General features: G+C 37.8%; 1 protein-coding gene across 2 annotated transcripts in view; it reads right to left on the reverse strand.

Moving 5' to 3' along the window:
* ADK (adenosine kinase) overlaps positions 1-17098 on the reverse strand; it is a 286337-nt gene that overhangs the window by 10529 nt on the left and 258710 nt on the right. For both annotated transcript variants that reach the window (XM_084265348.1, XM_084265349.1), the window contains exon 10: positions 7677-7763. In XM_084265348.1, coding sequence (XP_084121474.1) covers positions 7677-7763 — 87 coding nt within the window. The remainder of the gene's footprint in view (positions 1-7676; positions 7764-17098) is intronic.

Consider the following 17098-nt stretch of genomic DNA (forward strand, 5'->3'; position numbering starts at 1 on the left):
CAGTGTCAGTGACAGGGAGACACAGCAGCTAGAAGGATCAGGTCCTGCTTCAGTCCAATTAGAAACTTCTGAGGGTTTTTAATTCCACACACCGATCATTTAAAATGGATCTCTCATTTCTACATGTTATTTAAAAATGACAGCAAGTATATTAATGTTTTGCCTTACATTGATTCTACTATGCATTTTTCTGAATTGCCTTTAAATTGGATAGGTGAAAATGTGAATTACCATGTTTAAGTAACTGTATTTAGACAAAAAATACATATGTAATAAGATTAGGTTGAGCAGCTAGAAACCAAGTGAAGGGTTGCAATTAAAACAAAACAACCAGATTGGATCACAACTAAATTGTTCTTGGACAACAGTTGCTACCAGTTTTAAGTATCATGCCAGCAAGGAAGAGTGTATTATTTCAAAAGAAATAATTTTGGATGGAAATTGGTAAAAAATGATGCAGGAAATTAAAAAGAAAACAGGAATATTCCATGTTTTTCCTGAGTGATATCTATTTTTATGCTCTTGTTTAAGTAGCTGCAATTTAAACTGTGGCAAATTTCTAAATTGTGCCAGTACTAATGTTGAAATTACTAGTGACTGGATACGGTATTGATCAGTATAATGATTCGCCTCCAGCTCAGACTGAGAAAAATCAACTAGGAACATAATCCAGTAATTTTCTAGTTTGTAGCAGGTCAGTTACAGAGATAACGTGGCTGCCTAATAGCCCGGGTTTATCTGAGAGAGTTCCGAATGCCATCAGAACACACGGGTGTGAAGTCATGAACACACTGACAAGTTATCCCCTAGCAAGCAGAGACTGATGCCCTATCTGCAGTTCAGCTATTATACTCATGCATGCTGTTTATAAAACAGGAGTATTAAAGATGGGCAAAATGGGCTGTCAGTCAAAACACTGATGACATTAAGAAGGTATTTTTATTTCAAAGCTTCATATCTCATCAGCCACGATCTCAGTAACAACGGGATTGCTCAGAGGCAATTAGCCACACATGTTGTATAAATGAAAGCTAAGACAGTGCTGATTTCTGCTATAACATTTATCTCTACTTCAAAGAAAAGACAGAACAAGTCAAAGTAGTATCCCCTTGTCTCTTTGCTCATGAGATAAAGTCTGTAGCAAAATTCACGCATAACGATATTTAATATTTAATTGATACCACCAAAAATATACCCCTCATCCCAAGCTGGCAAATAAAATAGCATCTAGGAGCTCTGGTGTTATCAGAAGGTAGCACTTCACAGCAATAGTATTTTATCTACTGTATTTCTCTCTATGAAATGTGATTAGAAAATGATGACAACTTCCCAAAGTGTCTTAAATAAGTATAAAAACCTTACACAAATTAAAGACCACTGTAAGTGGATTAAGTAACTTCAGATATCACACTCCTGCTGCTCAATAAAGAACTGTTCCTAGTTCCTTGAACTCCTATTTCAAGAAATCTCAAATGTTTTATGGGTGGAGAGTACTGTAGGGAGGGCAGCTCTTTCAACAGAGGTTCATGCAGAGATGAAGATATAACAAATAAGAATAATAATTCATATCTTGGCAATGGTTTTGGTGAAAATAGATTCTTCCACAATCTTAAAGAGCCCCATAAATCCATTAAAGACCTTTCCTCTTAATGTAGTCACAAGCTCACTCATAATTTAGTATTCTGAGAAACCATTCAAATCACCTGTCCCTGCTGAAGGCATTATCAGATCTTTTTGGCATGTTTAGCACTCCTGGTATAGCCATATAGGAACTATCCATAAGAGCTTATTCCATTTCTTACACGTGCACACGCCTCCATCCACACACTTTCTTCACATCAAATGCATAAGGGACTTACTAGACAAAGTCTTGAATGCAGTCCATCTTTGCCCTAGATTATCAGATTTATTGGGGGTAGATGGAATTCCCATTATACAAGCTTCATTTGTTTTAAAATTCAGTCAGCCTCTACTCTTCAGCTACCAACACTGCACTCTGAAGCCAGCTGAGGCTGGTTATTTGGACGAGCAGGAAATGGCACCTGGGAACCAAATTCCTATAGGATTAGAACTCATAGGACCACAGTGCAATTTAGGTTGGAAGAGACCCTTGGTCCAGCCCCTGGCTTAAAGCAGATCATGTTAAAACCCACCTAGATGATTTTTTGTTTTAAAGATTCTTGGATTCCTTCCATAAATAGCGGATTCTGCAGAATAGCAGCATAAGAATTATACTGGATTCAATTCTGTTTCCTTTTTATCAATGGTATACTTGGTTAAATCCACTGGCTTCAGTCAAGATATTCCAAAGTTATACCAGTGTGTTCAGAAAACAGAACCAGACCTTTTTTTAAAAAGGTTTCTGAACCAAACTTTTAATAGTACAGGAGTAATAATGAGCAATTATTCCATGCACTATGGGCTCCTTGCAAACCTGTATTTATATTTCTTGGGCTGTGTTTTTATAAACATACATGTATGCATATGTATAATATACTCAAAGAATGTTTCACATTAACGATAATACTTTAACATTTCAATAATGTAGAAGTTTACCAAATATTACTTAGCTCCAAAATCAAAGCTGGGTGATGGAAAATCATTTGTATTTACCTCAGGAAAACAGGCTAAAATGTGAACAATGTGATGACCTTTAGGCAAACTCTTAGGAGTTTGACATCTTTATCTGATTTGTAGAGACATTTAAATTAAGATGGAAAAATAATGTTTAGAATTAACCTCTGTATTAAAGATGAGGGAATGGCTTTGTTGAGGCGATTTGGCAACAGAAACAAAAAGAGGGAAGGATCTCCACTAAGCCCTGTGGTCTCTAAAGAAAAGACAAGGATGCTATGAGGCACACTCATGCAAGAACATGTATACAAAACGACAGTTTCTTTTTTGTTGCTGTCCCTGTCTTCTACCAGAGTAGTTCTCTGATAGCTGAGACAGTAGTTGGCCATCTTAAAAGGTTCATGCTAGGTTCCACAAGAGAGAGAACTGCTTATTCTGTAAGTATGTTCACCAAAAAAATCCTGAATGTAGTTTTCAAATGATAGCTAGCAGCTTTATCAGATTGCTTGGTACAGGAAAGCTGCCAATGGGATTTTTAAATTGACAGGTGGTTTGAGCCGCTGACCTCAGCTTTGATACCGATGGAGGCAAATTGCTATCAGCTCATACTTGGCACTGTACAATGCTTAATGAAGAGCTCCTTCTATCTTGGGATTTCTTTTCCATGAGAATGGTATAACATCTTTATAGCATGGTGATAAGTAATATATACTTGCTGTGATCATTATGTCACTGCTTCATCACACTACTTGAAAATGATTTGTGGTTACATTTCATACTCTAGTACTTTTCTTGCAGCATGTGACTTAATCATAGTAGATTTAGTCATAAGTCAATACATTTATATTGACAGGTCTTGAAGTAAAATTGATTTTACACCTTCTCCTATTCATTATATTATGACCTCTCTACCCAGTTCCACTGAGTAGACAGATTCTAGGGGAGAGATTTTGCAGGGAACAATGGCAGCAACGATCAGAGAAGATCCTTATTGTTTTCATCAGTTACAGTGGCAATGACAAAGGGGAGTCCAAACAGATGGCAGACCTATTCTGGCTAAAGGAAGCATGATGGCCTAAAGGAAAGCATAAGATGGTAAAATTATCTGTATTTCAATCTGTTTATTGCCATTCGGTTTGCTTTGAGTATCATTACTGCAACAGTTCAAACTAGGGCTGACTAGTAATAAATAAACATTAATTTAATGAGCAATAGAATGTTCCCAACTTCTACAAACAAAAGTTGCAATTCCATTAAGACCACACTTATGACACAAGCTGTGTTAACAAAACTCAAGTCATTTATTGATGTCATGAGAACATGGAGGTCGAATTGCAATTTTAATTTATGGATATTTCAGGGTTTTATAACAAAAAAATCTGTGGTACCCTTGAAAGCCACAAGAGGTGGTAAGATGCTACAGAGTAAATCATGACTACTTAAACTTCTAAAAGGGAGCTGTTGCTAGAAAGCAATAAAGGCAGAACTCTGTTAGTATTGTTGGAGAAATGTTTTTAGCATAAAAACACCTGCAGCAATTCAAGGACCCAGCATCTCATTTGTGCACTGCACCAGCCTGAGTGGCAGGTGACTTGATGTCTGTAGTAAGGGGCAAGAAATTCTGAGACATTCCTGGTGCCAATTTAATAAAAACACATTTCAACTGAAGAATGCAGATTATTTCTTGTTGCTAGCTGTTGGAATGAACTAGTTCTCCTTGGACACCAGCAGCTTCATGTTCAGAAATGCTGAACTCATGAATTAACCCACAGAGTTACAAGTGCCCAGAAACTGTGTTTTCAAACTTTTTCATGACTTAAAGGTTTCAAGACCTTCAGTAGTTACACAGGTTCTAGGAAAAAAAATCCACACAAGATTTCTTATTTTCCACTTTCACATGGAGAAGCAAGCAAGGAGTGATTTTCCAGGTTGGCATAATTACCAAGAAGGAATTTCATTACAATCTGACAATTACACCTCTGGAAGATACAGCCTAACAAACCTGACCTCCCAATGTAGAATAGATCCCGCTTGACAGGGTTAGTTCTCTTAATGTCCCACATTTCCCCGCAGCCAAGAGATTTGCTCCAACAAAACAACTGTTCAGTCATGTTAATATATCAATCACAAAGTAGTATAGGAAGCTTTGCCATGGGACTCTTCTTCTCTGCTATTTGAATAAAAGAATTGTGTTTCCCAGAGAGTGTATTATAACACTGAGTGTATTTTTGAGTTAAGGGATGAATTTTGAAACATTTTACAAGGCCACTAAAATGAAAATATTATATGTACTACTGCCTAGGTTGTAACAACTTGATAAAAACCTCAATCAAAGAAAAAACTAGAAAAACACTGAAGAGAATATAACCTCCCCATTCTAAAAATTCTGTCAGGACAATAACACTGCATCTGGCTCAATGCTAGAATCAAGAGAAGATATATATGTTGAGTAGGATTACCAACATTACTGCACAGGGCTTTCTAGTAAGGAGACAATAAAGATCTCTTCCTGTTGCAAATATGTGCTTTGAAAACACATGATAAGTGTGATATAGATAAAATACAGACATTTCCCCCAAATGAAACACAGACCAAATCAAAGCCTATCCAGTCCAGTATCCTATTTCCTACATATGGGAAGGAAAATGAAGAAGGAGACCACAGTACATAAGACTAGAATCAGCTGTGTATCTAGATTATTATGACTCTCAAATCTCCCATCTGGACTAAACTCAGGAAAATCTGTTCTCTGAGAAGAATAAATGACTGTTTTATTATTTACGGAGTGACAGAGGACAACTAAGATATCTCAGGAGCTAATGGAAGAACCATGGATATTCTAAAGTTCATGTTGCTTTGTGAGTCATAGTAGAGAGAAATATGGTGCAACAAGAACCTAAGCTCACATACTGATGCTCTGGCAAGTGCCTAACCACAATGAGGCTTCAGACAGATTTGTCACTGCTGAGCTAACTTCCATCACAGAGGAAAAAGCAGCTGTGGTCCTTGTCTTCCCGGGTATCAAGGCAGAACGGTACAACGCCACGCTATCACTGGACTGCACTGCACTTGTGCTCCATACAAAAAACATCCAATGCCTCTGTGCTATCTGTGGGGAGAGGAGGAAAATAATACATCCCCATAAACAGTAGCTTGGGACTTTTCTTAAGATTACCCCAAATACACTAAAGCTTGTTGTACCCTGACACGTTAACTCAACAGACTTAGAATGACAAAGGGGAGTTGACCTTTTAGAGGACCTATTTTCTTTCCTTCCTTCCCAATGGAGTTTAGCGTTTTCCACATCATTTTCCCCCAAACTGCTGGAATCCCCTGTTTGACACTTGGAGAAACGAATCTCACAACTGATGCACAATCAGCCTGACAGGCTGTGCCTGAACTCCTTACGCTGCTGGTGGACGGTACCAGCTTGGAATAGAGTCTGATGTGGCTTAGATCAGCCAGTCTGTGTAGAATGTTCTGAATAATTACAGAAGTCAACATTTTAGGCTTTCTACAGAAAAACAGCAGCTATGGCAGTACCAGGGAAAAGAATATAATGTAAAGAGATAGAGTTATGAGACACCAGAAAGTTCCTAAAGCCCAATTACTTTAGTTGCAAGTTTTCCTGCAGCTAAACTACAGAAGATCAAAAGCAGGATTACCAAAAAAAAAAGAAAAAAAGTTCTGATTTCAAAATGCCTAAAATCTGAAGAACTGATAATATCAGACACATGAAAAGCTGCTTCCTGCCAAGGCAAAGCTTGGATCATGTCTACCATAATGACCACCTGGGCCCTACCCAGTATTATTTTATTTTCAGGATCCAAAAACAAAATAGGTAAGATCTTTTCCCCTTTTCACAACAGGAACAGCAGCTTACTGGCACAGACGATACACACAGCACATGCATACAAGGAAAAGCCCTTGAAGATCATCTTATTTATGTTACAGTCACTGTTAGTTACTGGTTCAAATTTAGTCTTTTTTTGTGATTTAGGAACAATAGAGAGTGACAACCGTGCACTAAAAGGTGTATGAATAATATGACCTAACATGTTTCCCTCTATTTCTGTCCTTTACGATTCACTAAAGGACCAAAACAATGAGTAATAACATTACTATTTTCAGCCAGATTTAAGTATATACTGTAAATGTATCATTGGTTTAAGTGCTGTATTGAGTAAGGATGGAATTACTCGCGTGCTTAACATTAAGCTTATGTTGGATACCTTCTTAAAGCGGGACATGGTTCTGAGAGCTTTAATTTGGTAACACACTGCTTGTTATCCCCTTCATAGCTACAAGACCGAGCTCTGCAATTCTATTTATAAAGTCTCTTTGGTAATGTTTCCAGTAAATTTGTGACTAATGGAGCTCCTTACAGCTACTACGTAGTGGATATTAGAGCCTTCAGGATGCAATAGTGCATCACAGAACTACATGTATGAAGGTTACAACGAATGACAGAACTCTTGGATTAGATTGGTTTTTGGCTTATATTGAATCATTTTTTAAAACAGGCATAGACATAACATCCTCTTTTTTTTTTCTTTAGAGCTTGTGCCAAAAAAAATAGTAAGTTTGCAAATGGATATTAAGCAATGCCAGATATTTTCTGGGTTTGTTTTAACAAATTAACCCTTTGTGTCCTTTTCTGATGTCCAAATAATTGTATTGGAAGCAGATGTTCTACCAAAATTGACATGATCAGAAGACATTATGCTCACTTATTAACATACTGTTTAATATTCACTACAGCCTGTTTTAAAGAACAACAATGTGTTAACATTTAAGCCAGGAGGGATTTCTGTACACTATATAGTACTTGATGCAGCTTGTTTATGCAACAGTCTGACAGATACAATTAATCTCATGAAAACGACCAGAGTACAGCATAATGGCATATTATTTTTAAAGTAATAGAACACACTTTCTCTTTGAAAGTCAGAACTTAATTAAATCATATAACTTCAGGATGCTAAGAAAAGCTCTGAAAGAATGAAACCCATTCTGAAGGACAGTTGAATGAAGAAGTGGTAGAATTTATACAGAGACAATAATGGGATAATCTCCAAACAAGAGAAAGAAGTAAGAAATACCTCCAACAAATGCATCTCCGGCTCCATTGGTATCCACAATTTCACTCTGATCACTCACCAACACAGGGAAAGTAGTCACTTCATTTTCTATAGTGGAAGGGGAGAATAAAACAAGTTATTTGCAAATATGACTTTGAAAAGCACAACAAACAGTGAAAATCAAAACAATTAGAAACTGGAAACGACCTTTAACATGGTAATTTGGATAAAATTAGATTTGTTTTATAATTCAGTCTGTATTTATCGCAGAGGGGTATGGGAACATATTTGATCAAGCTATTTGTTGTGGACATTTTCATTAATTACTTCCAGCCTCATTTCTTTATCTCCTAATATTAAGGGCAAGAGGAAAACAAGTAAATCAGGCAGAACAGCGTAAAACACCTGGGCGTATGGGCGAGACTAAGAAAAACCCATCCTGCCATGTTTCCTATTAGTTGCTGAGAGGTGATGTAGCCTCCAGAATGGCCAGTCCAAGCCCCTAAAAGTTCAGCAGAAATTGCTGCCTGTAAAACCAATATGCATGTGAACTAACTAAAATAAAGCTGTGAAATAAAAAGCAGGAACTAGGGTGCTTTTAAATCACATCTTAAAAAAACCCCACATATATGTAAGAAACCTTGCAACTTGCCATCTGACTAGATTTGGTTTCAAGATTTCAATGATTTCACCCTCTTCCTTAGCATTTCTTTTTTTAAAAATATTTTCTTCTCTGCAGCTCCCTGCCCTCTACTGGCACTTGTTAAACCTATTGCAATAGGTGGATACTCAGCATCTTCACCTCCAATTCAGTGCCACACCACAGTTCAACATAATTACACCACTTAGGTATGATAACTTTAGAGTTCTAGGGTTATAAATTTAATATATGCCACTAATTAATCAGCTATGGCTTTCCAGGTGGTAATGTCATAATGACGTGATAAAAATATAATTACCACCTTGTCACAATACCTTGTTAAAGTGTAAATTACCCCTGTAACAGAGCCAATGGAAGTTCTGCCTCTGGTAGTCAGTATGCATTAAACTGTCTCAGAGCAAACAGATTGTCCTTTGGCAGACAGCAGGAATTAAAAAAAGGGGAGGGGGAAGAAAAGCCTGTCAACCAGTGAAAATGAAAATCATCAGAGCTGTTTTATTTTAATTTTTGGTAAGAATAGGAGTAAAATAGGAAATAGATCCTCCAGTAGCTGAAAGCTGGGAGATGAGTAGTTTCTTCACTGTCCAGCAACAGTGCAGATCGTAAAAATCACTCTTACACTGACGCACACAGCAGCAAACAAGGAAACCTAGTTTGGGAGGCATATAAAGAATTCACAGTCTCAAATCAGGCAAGTCTGTGTGTGCTGCAGAGGTACCAGAAGGATCCTGGTTTCTGTGAAATGCAGTGTATCAGCTCTACTGCTCTTCACCATCTGCTACTAAGTGAACCAGGCAGATATAATGATGCTGCCTCCAGAGGGAACTGTTGGCTGGCCCACCAGGAGGGGAGGGGAGCATTAGCAACAGCCATCCATGAGAGGCAAAGGAAAGAGGGTAATGAAAAACATAAGATGAATATTCCAATTAAAGAACAGGTTTCAGTCAGTTCTCTGTACATCCTACTCTCTATCCTGTTAAGAAAGCTATTTAGAAGTGTGCTTCGATGCTCTGTTGTGCTCCTAAGATAGCCTTCAAGAGCAATGGTTTTTGGTAAGTTTAACAGGATTCATTTGAATTGTAAATCAAGAAAGAGAGGTCTTACTCTAAACTCTGCCAGACGGGCAGAGTGCATTTATCCCTTGCATAAGAAGGTATATATGATTTGCTCTAGATAATACTAAAATAATGAACAAAGTGATAGCTTTGTTGAAGGCACAATGTAGTAAACAAACCTGCTTCCTTCGCAAGTATGCATGGGCACATGCAGATGTTCTATGTTAAATACACAGTAGACACTTGCAGATGCATACAAATGTACATGTTTGAGCACAGAGAGGGAATAATGCACAAACATTGTGTTTCAAATGCTGTAAATGGGGCTTGGCATCAAATAAGAGCTATTCAAGCAAACTAACATGAATGAAAGTTCTTACCATCATCTTTCTCCTGTCTTTCCCCCTTCTCTGTCTTGATTCCCTCCCTCGGCTCCCCCTAGTACCTGTGGGTAAGGACTGCACTATCAGCTCCTACTCTATTTTTTCTGTAAGCAGTTGAATTGGCCTAAAACCCCAAACACATGAGGGTATTCAGCCGGTACAAGAATAATTTCCGCCCCCACCCCCAGTTTTTCATCTCTACCTGGGCCAGATATTGAGTCCATAACTTCATATTTTAAAGAGGAGCAATAATCTCATACTTTGAAGTTTCAGTAGAAGCCAGCATGGCTTTAGAACACATACCACATTATACAGATATTGCCATCTGCACACACACAACAGGCAAATTATTTTTCTTTAACCTTTAGAAGAACTTCTACCATCATACTGGAGTCAACTGAACTATGGTTAACAATAATACATATTGAAAGATACAACAAAATAATACTGAGGGATTTAATTTCCTTCACAATAAGTCAGTATTAAAGCTGCCATTAAATTACTTTGTTATGCCTGCGTGAAGAACGCTAACATCTCTTGTCTGTCTGTCTTTTGTAAGAACGAGGCACAACAGGGCGAATTAAGATGAAGCAGAAGTCTCCATTCTGAATATCCTTGCTTTTGTGACTTTAATGTTACTGTAACTTCATTTCTGTGTGTGATCTATTATGTTATAAAACTCTCAAATCCATCATAGTGAACATAGAGACACCTTGGCTAAGTGCACTGGTCATCAGTGGCCTTGCTTTTCAAAGTCAGTTCTGATTTCATTTATCATTCTGAGAGCTTATGAAATAAAGAATAATTACATAAGTGTTTTGAAGTCCAAGTGCTGCTCCTCTGGGCATAGAATCCAGTGTTCTATTTTTAAGCAACAAATATCTTCTATGGTAAACACCCGAGGATACAACACATTCCACTTAGATACTATTTCCTGGAAGGCCAGAACTGTGAGTGCAAATTGCAACAAGGTGTCTCTAATCAGGGAAGTTTTAGTAACAAGCATTAATGAAATCTAAAATTTTGGCACTTTGATTCAGATAAATTAGAACGAATCATCTCACTGGTAAATTTAGTTATTGTTAATGTGTTGCATTATGTACATAAAGATGTGAAATCTATCTTTATTTTCCTCAGGCAAAATGATGCGCTAGCACATCTAGCTTAAGATATTTTTGTAGGTAAAACAGTCTGGAGAGGTAATAATTGGAGAGCAGTATTAACTGAAAAAACAGTGCTCCTTTCTTTCAAATGCATTTAAGCTCCCAAATGAACACAAGCTTATTTCATGATGTTAACCGAAACAATCGAACTCTGATGATAGCTGCAAATACTACAGGTCTGTCTTTAAACCAAATTAGAAGCACAGACTACACGTCTACTCTTAGTACAGTAATAAACACCAGCAAGCAATCATTACATCCAATTAGGCTGAGTACTTTCCTTAACTGGGTCATTTACCAGTCTCTCTTGCTCTTAAAAGTAGATTAAATGTGTAAACTTACATTTAATTACCTGTAACAGAACTCTTATAGGCAACATGTTGGAGTGTCCTTAATTTTATATTAAAATAAAATAAAAGGAAGAAGGGAGCCCTAAAATATACACAAAAGTGTCTAGCTATTTCCTCAGATAATCTTTTGATCTGTGGGCTGGTAGTGGTGGTACAGATGCTTACAAGATGGAGACTCATTCATGTTTCTTTTGTGCGCTTTAACTTGTAAAAAAAGGAACAACTGTGAAACAGAATTCTGCCCCATCTCCTCCCCACCTCCATCCTCTCCAATTTTCTTTAGATCAGGGGCCAAAAAACAGATAAAAAGAAAGGAGGGAGGAAAAAAAAAAGAGAGACAGGAAGAACTTGACAGAACATAGAAACCTGAACTCATAACCTGTAAATGTCTCTGGGCAGCTATATGGTAAGAAGTAATGAGAAAAGTATTTGGAACAAACCCATGTCAGTCAGGATGATGCTGAGCTCTTTCTCTCTCCAGAAGGTAAAACCCAGAAGCCTATAGGCTCTAAGTCTCTGCACCTTCTTCAGCACTTCTTTAAGTGTAAGAATGCTCCCTCCTACTTTTTTTTTTGGTAAAAAATGCTGTTGCTGTAGTACTTCACACAAAGATACTACAGCTGACAAAACGTAAATCAGATACCTCAACTCACCCACCTTATCAGCACAGCACTGTCCAAAGTTATAAGGCATCGTGGGTAAGGGCACTGTGCACTCAACCCCTGGTTAGAAATCTTGTAGTGATGCTGTATTTCAAACCTGGCAGTGTTGATTCAACCTGTCATGTCTAAGCAAACAGAATGAGATCCTGCGTTTTCAGGCTGGGACTTTCACATAGCTGTACTGCTCCAGGCCCTCTGGCACTTTCTGTGTGCATGTTAAGTTCGCCTTGTTTTGCATGCCAACATCTCCTCTCGCCATCTAGATCTGTGTGCTGTTTGGCCTGGTGTTGTAGCTACGTGGGGCTTGTCAGAAAAATAAGGAATTTATTTATGCAAGTCAATGGAGTTAAATAATATAGCAAGTGAGATGCGAGTCAGCCACACGCTTTGGGATCTTTCTAATCAAATATTTTAATAAAACACAACAAATGATGCTATATTCTAACGAATTCAACATGTAGCCAAGGAAACTTTATAGCTAGTAATGAAGTTAAATCTTTATTCCTATAAAAAATGTTATCCCAAACAAGTTATACAGTAGTTGACATTTATAATGCATTTACTTGTCTATGGCATGATACAATTAATTCAACTATTATTTTTTTTCCACAATAGAAGACCCAAGTAGTGCAATCTGGCTAAAATTCTCTTTGCAGCTTGCTAAGTAAATGTAAGTCCATGTAGTTGTGCTGGCCAGGATGCAAAGTACTGTCCCTCAGAGGCAGCTAGTTAATTTTTGGTGGAAATAGAGAAGGAATAGAATGCCAAAGACTTTGAATCTTCTTTGGCTCTATGCAGGGTCCTACAGATATCTGTAAGGGAAATGACAGTATGCAGTCCCCAGTCTCCCCATCTCCTAGGGGGTATAATTAATCCAAACATGTTCAGTGAGACTTGTCTTCCCTTTATAGCTTTCCTCAGACATACACATTGTCCCGTTATCTAGTCAAGAGCTGTTTTATTCAGAAGTCATATTCATAGCACCTTACTAAAGGGTGATTCATAGGATTAGAGTTAGTAGGGGAAAGAAGGTTCCTCCAAAGGAACTTGTAGACTCACGCACACCAACTATTAGCAATAACGTAAAATTAAACAGTATTTGTCACCCAGCGTATATCTTCTGAACCTATGTCTGATTCAGTCCGTGCTCTTCTTAATTCAACACCACTCCTCTGAAATAACTCTTGATTTATACCAGCATGAGATCAGACTCAGAACTCTAGTTACAACAATTGTAAAAATAATGCAATAGCACTGTATTGGTTAGCACCAACTAACGATTCATGAATAGCTTCTATAGGCCCAAATGGGTTTATAGAAGATGTGGGAGAGTCAGTTAAGCATCAGTATTTTCTATATCATCACTGCTAGTGCCATGAGTTGAAGGTGTTTCTCATATTACATAATTATTTGCACAAATAAACACTATGACTGTGTGTAAAAGATGGGGAAGTGAGAGGTCAACAGAAAATACTAGTTTTGCTTCAGTTTGGTGCTAAAATATATATATACACATGTATACATATATAGAAAAACTGCCCTAAAGAACAAGCTGCTGAATTTTTCTGGCATGTGTCACAATGTTTAAGGTTTAGAATGGCAATGAACTCTGTTGAAAAAGCCTTTCCGAGCACACAAGAGTATTGCCATTTGCCCGCTAGGCACAGATTTCAGAGGGAGCTGAAACTGCGCCCACTGATCTGCCAGAAAACGCACTCCTCTAACCCAGCATGGCTGCTGAAGACATAAGGTAGTGTTCAGGGCTGAATTCTTTTACTGTAATCTCTATCCAGACCAGGAAAGGGGTTCAGGACTCAGGAAAGGCAAAGGGTGCGAAGTCATAGACACCAAAATTAAGAAAAGCTTCTGCAGATGTTTCACTGATACAACACGATGGCTTACTTGGAATTACTAGGAAGACCTCAGTTCAAAATCAGTCCTGAAGACAGAAGAGACGGGTTACAACAAACACAACTCATGCATTGTATGATCCTAGTATCTACTGAGAATGTGCCCTACTGCAGGAAGGCCAGCCTGTACCATGAAAGTACAGCACGACACGAAACCAGATCTGGCCTGGGATATTAAAAAACATAAATATCTCTTCCTTCACTATAAAGCCTCCAGTTATTGACTTGGTCACATCTTATTTGATTCTTACATACAAAAATCCAAGCCAGCCCCTCAAAAAGGGGGTTGTATATGGAAATGGGAAACACAAACAAATCTATCTGTAAATAAGTAGCTCAAGAATGGAAAACACACACAGATGATGACAGTTGGAATGTCAATGTCTAATGTAAAGAACACACCACATATGTACATCCAAGTTACACTGACACATATGTTCTACTCCACACATGTTCTTCAACATTCTGAAATTTAGCTATTGGGACTGTGCAAAAATGAAGCATGTTTCAGCTCAGGAGTCAGACAGTGCAGTTCACCCCCACACTACCCAGCATGCAGGTATGTCTATACTCCATTGCATGGTATTCTACATATTTTAAACCACTACATATAGCTGGACCATCAAAACACTGTCCTATGGGAGAATTTTTGTGCAAACATCAACCTATCACCAGCTCAAAGCAATCCCTACCCAAAAGCTTATCAGGACGTTGGCTGAAAACCCCCCAAAACCTGACAAAAACCCCACAAACAAAAACACATGAGAAAAATACACTATAAATACACAAAAATTGTATTACGCCTTACATTTTTCATACATTAAGCATATTGCCCTAGCAGGGCAAACACACCTGTCAAAACTTGCAAGCTTTCTTAGCTATACCTCAGTTTCAGAGAGGTGAACACAGAACTCACATCATTTAAATAAATGCCATGTTACATGACAGCTTTGTTTATGCTACATGATAATCTGAGAAGCATGGGTCGTCAGTGGAGGCAGAAATGGGCCCAAGGCACTTCTATTTTACTTGAGCATCAGTAAGACTGAAAAGAGAAGGAGTGAGCATTAGGTCACTACAGAACACATCTGAAGGAGCTTTTTCTTCTGGGAGAATTTATATTTAGTTTCATAAATAAAATCAGTCCATTGGAATGAAAGAGACAGCCTTCCCTAGAAACATTACTAAAAATAAGTTAATGTATATATCTCCTTAAAAAAATAATTAATTGGATACTGGTTGGATAGTGCTGAGGTAGATATACCATAGAAATTCTACAGCATTGCCTTTAAATTTTCAAATTACGTGTAGAAATTTTATTTTTTCATCCTTTTAACTCAGAGCTCAGCTCAAGAAATTTTATAATTATCTTTTTCTTCTCATGCTGTATTTGTAAATTCTGTGTTGCCTTTAATTAAGATCTCCCTAGACTACTTATTTATTTTTGCAGAATGAAACATGCTTGCTAAATGAATTTTCTCAGGGTTTTGCAGATTTTAAATCTATTAGAAGATGTCACTGCAGTGGAGGCTGAAATTTGTTCTAATCTCAATGGGAAAACATTCTGCTGTTAAAATGCCAGTTAAAACCAGAGCAACTCCACTGTTTTTAATGGAATTCATTAAGTGTTATGCCAGTCTAGAAAGAGAATTTGGCCCCAAATGGAGTTTATTTCCCCCCTACATTAGTGGCAGACTTAGATAATTTCTTAGATAATTAAATACCCCAAACTATGATCTCTGTTATCACTTAATCAGTTTAAAAGTATTACCTATTCATTGCTGTTAGCAGGATGGTCAATCTACCACTTTTTAAAATAGCATCACATGCATTTTAATGTAAATTACTCAACCCTGAATTTATACAGCTATTGGCTGCATCCTTAATTAAATTAATTTGGACACAGTTATTATAGTAGCAGTTTTGACAAAGAGTTTCTGGCAAGAGCTCTTGAATTGTACATTTGTGTAACAAGCCCTTTAAAGCATGGCAGCAACATATAGGAGCTCATAAAGGTAACACAACAGGCTTTGCAGCGCACGCACTGTCATTTCAAGTAAACCCCAACGCTATAAAAACAGGCTGCCTGACAAAACTAAAATAACTAAGCTAGCAGACAAATTAAAAATTTCCAACCTCTATCTCTGTGGAATCTTGTCAAACTCCTACCACCGCCTGTCACTCCGCTACTTCTCTTGAAAGTTGTATTTCTGTTATATTAAATTGCTGAATCATTCAGTCTTAAGTTATTTCAACCTAAAAAGCAAAACATCAATCTTCTTTTTGGAAGCATAAAACCTATTTTTAAAAAATAAAACATCTTAAAAATAATCAAACTTTAGTTGGCATGTACAGCCAAGTTCAACATCTGATCTTTTAAACCCAATTTTTATTCTTGCATTGTCAAGGTGACCACCAAGATATGTTTTAGAAAAAAAAATAAATGTTCCTGCCCTGAAGAATTTCTAGACTGAAAAGCAAGGTTGGTAAGCAAGTAAATGATGTGCATAAATAAAATGTGGACACTCTACTAAAATAGGCTGCCCAGGGGGGTTGTGGAGTCTCCTTCTCTGGAGATATTCAAGACCCATCTGGACACCTACCTGTGTGATATGTCCTAGGGAACCCGCTTTGGCAAGGGGGATGGACTTGATGATCTCTGGAGGTCCCTTCCAACCCCTATGATTCTGTGATTATTAAGTTAGGAAAAGTTATGAAGAAAGGCAAGAAGCAGATACCGCTGCTTACTGTCTTCATTCACCCTCTTTTCCCCCCATCCTGTTGCCTTTTGATTCCTACTTAGTACAGAAATGACCGAGGTGCCTACTGATGATCCAGAGGCTGATAGTAGACAACAACTGCAGCACAATTTGGATTTTTATGCCATCAAAAACATGGAAGGCTTCATTCATTCCCATACAATACAAATCTGATCTGACAGCAACTATTTGGCAGCAGCAGAGGCTTATATGAGCACAGGGTGCCTGGAAGGAAGCAAGCTGTAGACTAAAGTTTGGACCAGCTTTTTCTGCTGAACATAGTTCTCAAACTTGACCCTTGAGCCTGTATTGTTTTGCTTGTCCAGTATCTTTTTTCCATTTTCTGGTTTTATTCTTAAAAACATGGGAAGGATTGGTGCTTTCCTCCTGTAGCTCTAAACTTTTATGGGTAGGTCTGCAGTTTCGTGTTAACCAAGACAAGGGGATCTACCAGTGCCCCAGTCCCAAGGAAGGGATGACTGCCACTCTCTACCAATTGA

Source organism: Gallinula chloropus (assembly GCF_964237585.1).
Source record: "Gallinula chloropus genome assembly, chromosome: 5".
NCBI classification, from domain to species: domain Eukaryota; kingdom Metazoa; phylum Chordata; class Aves; order Gruiformes; family Rallidae; genus Gallinula; species Gallinula chloropus.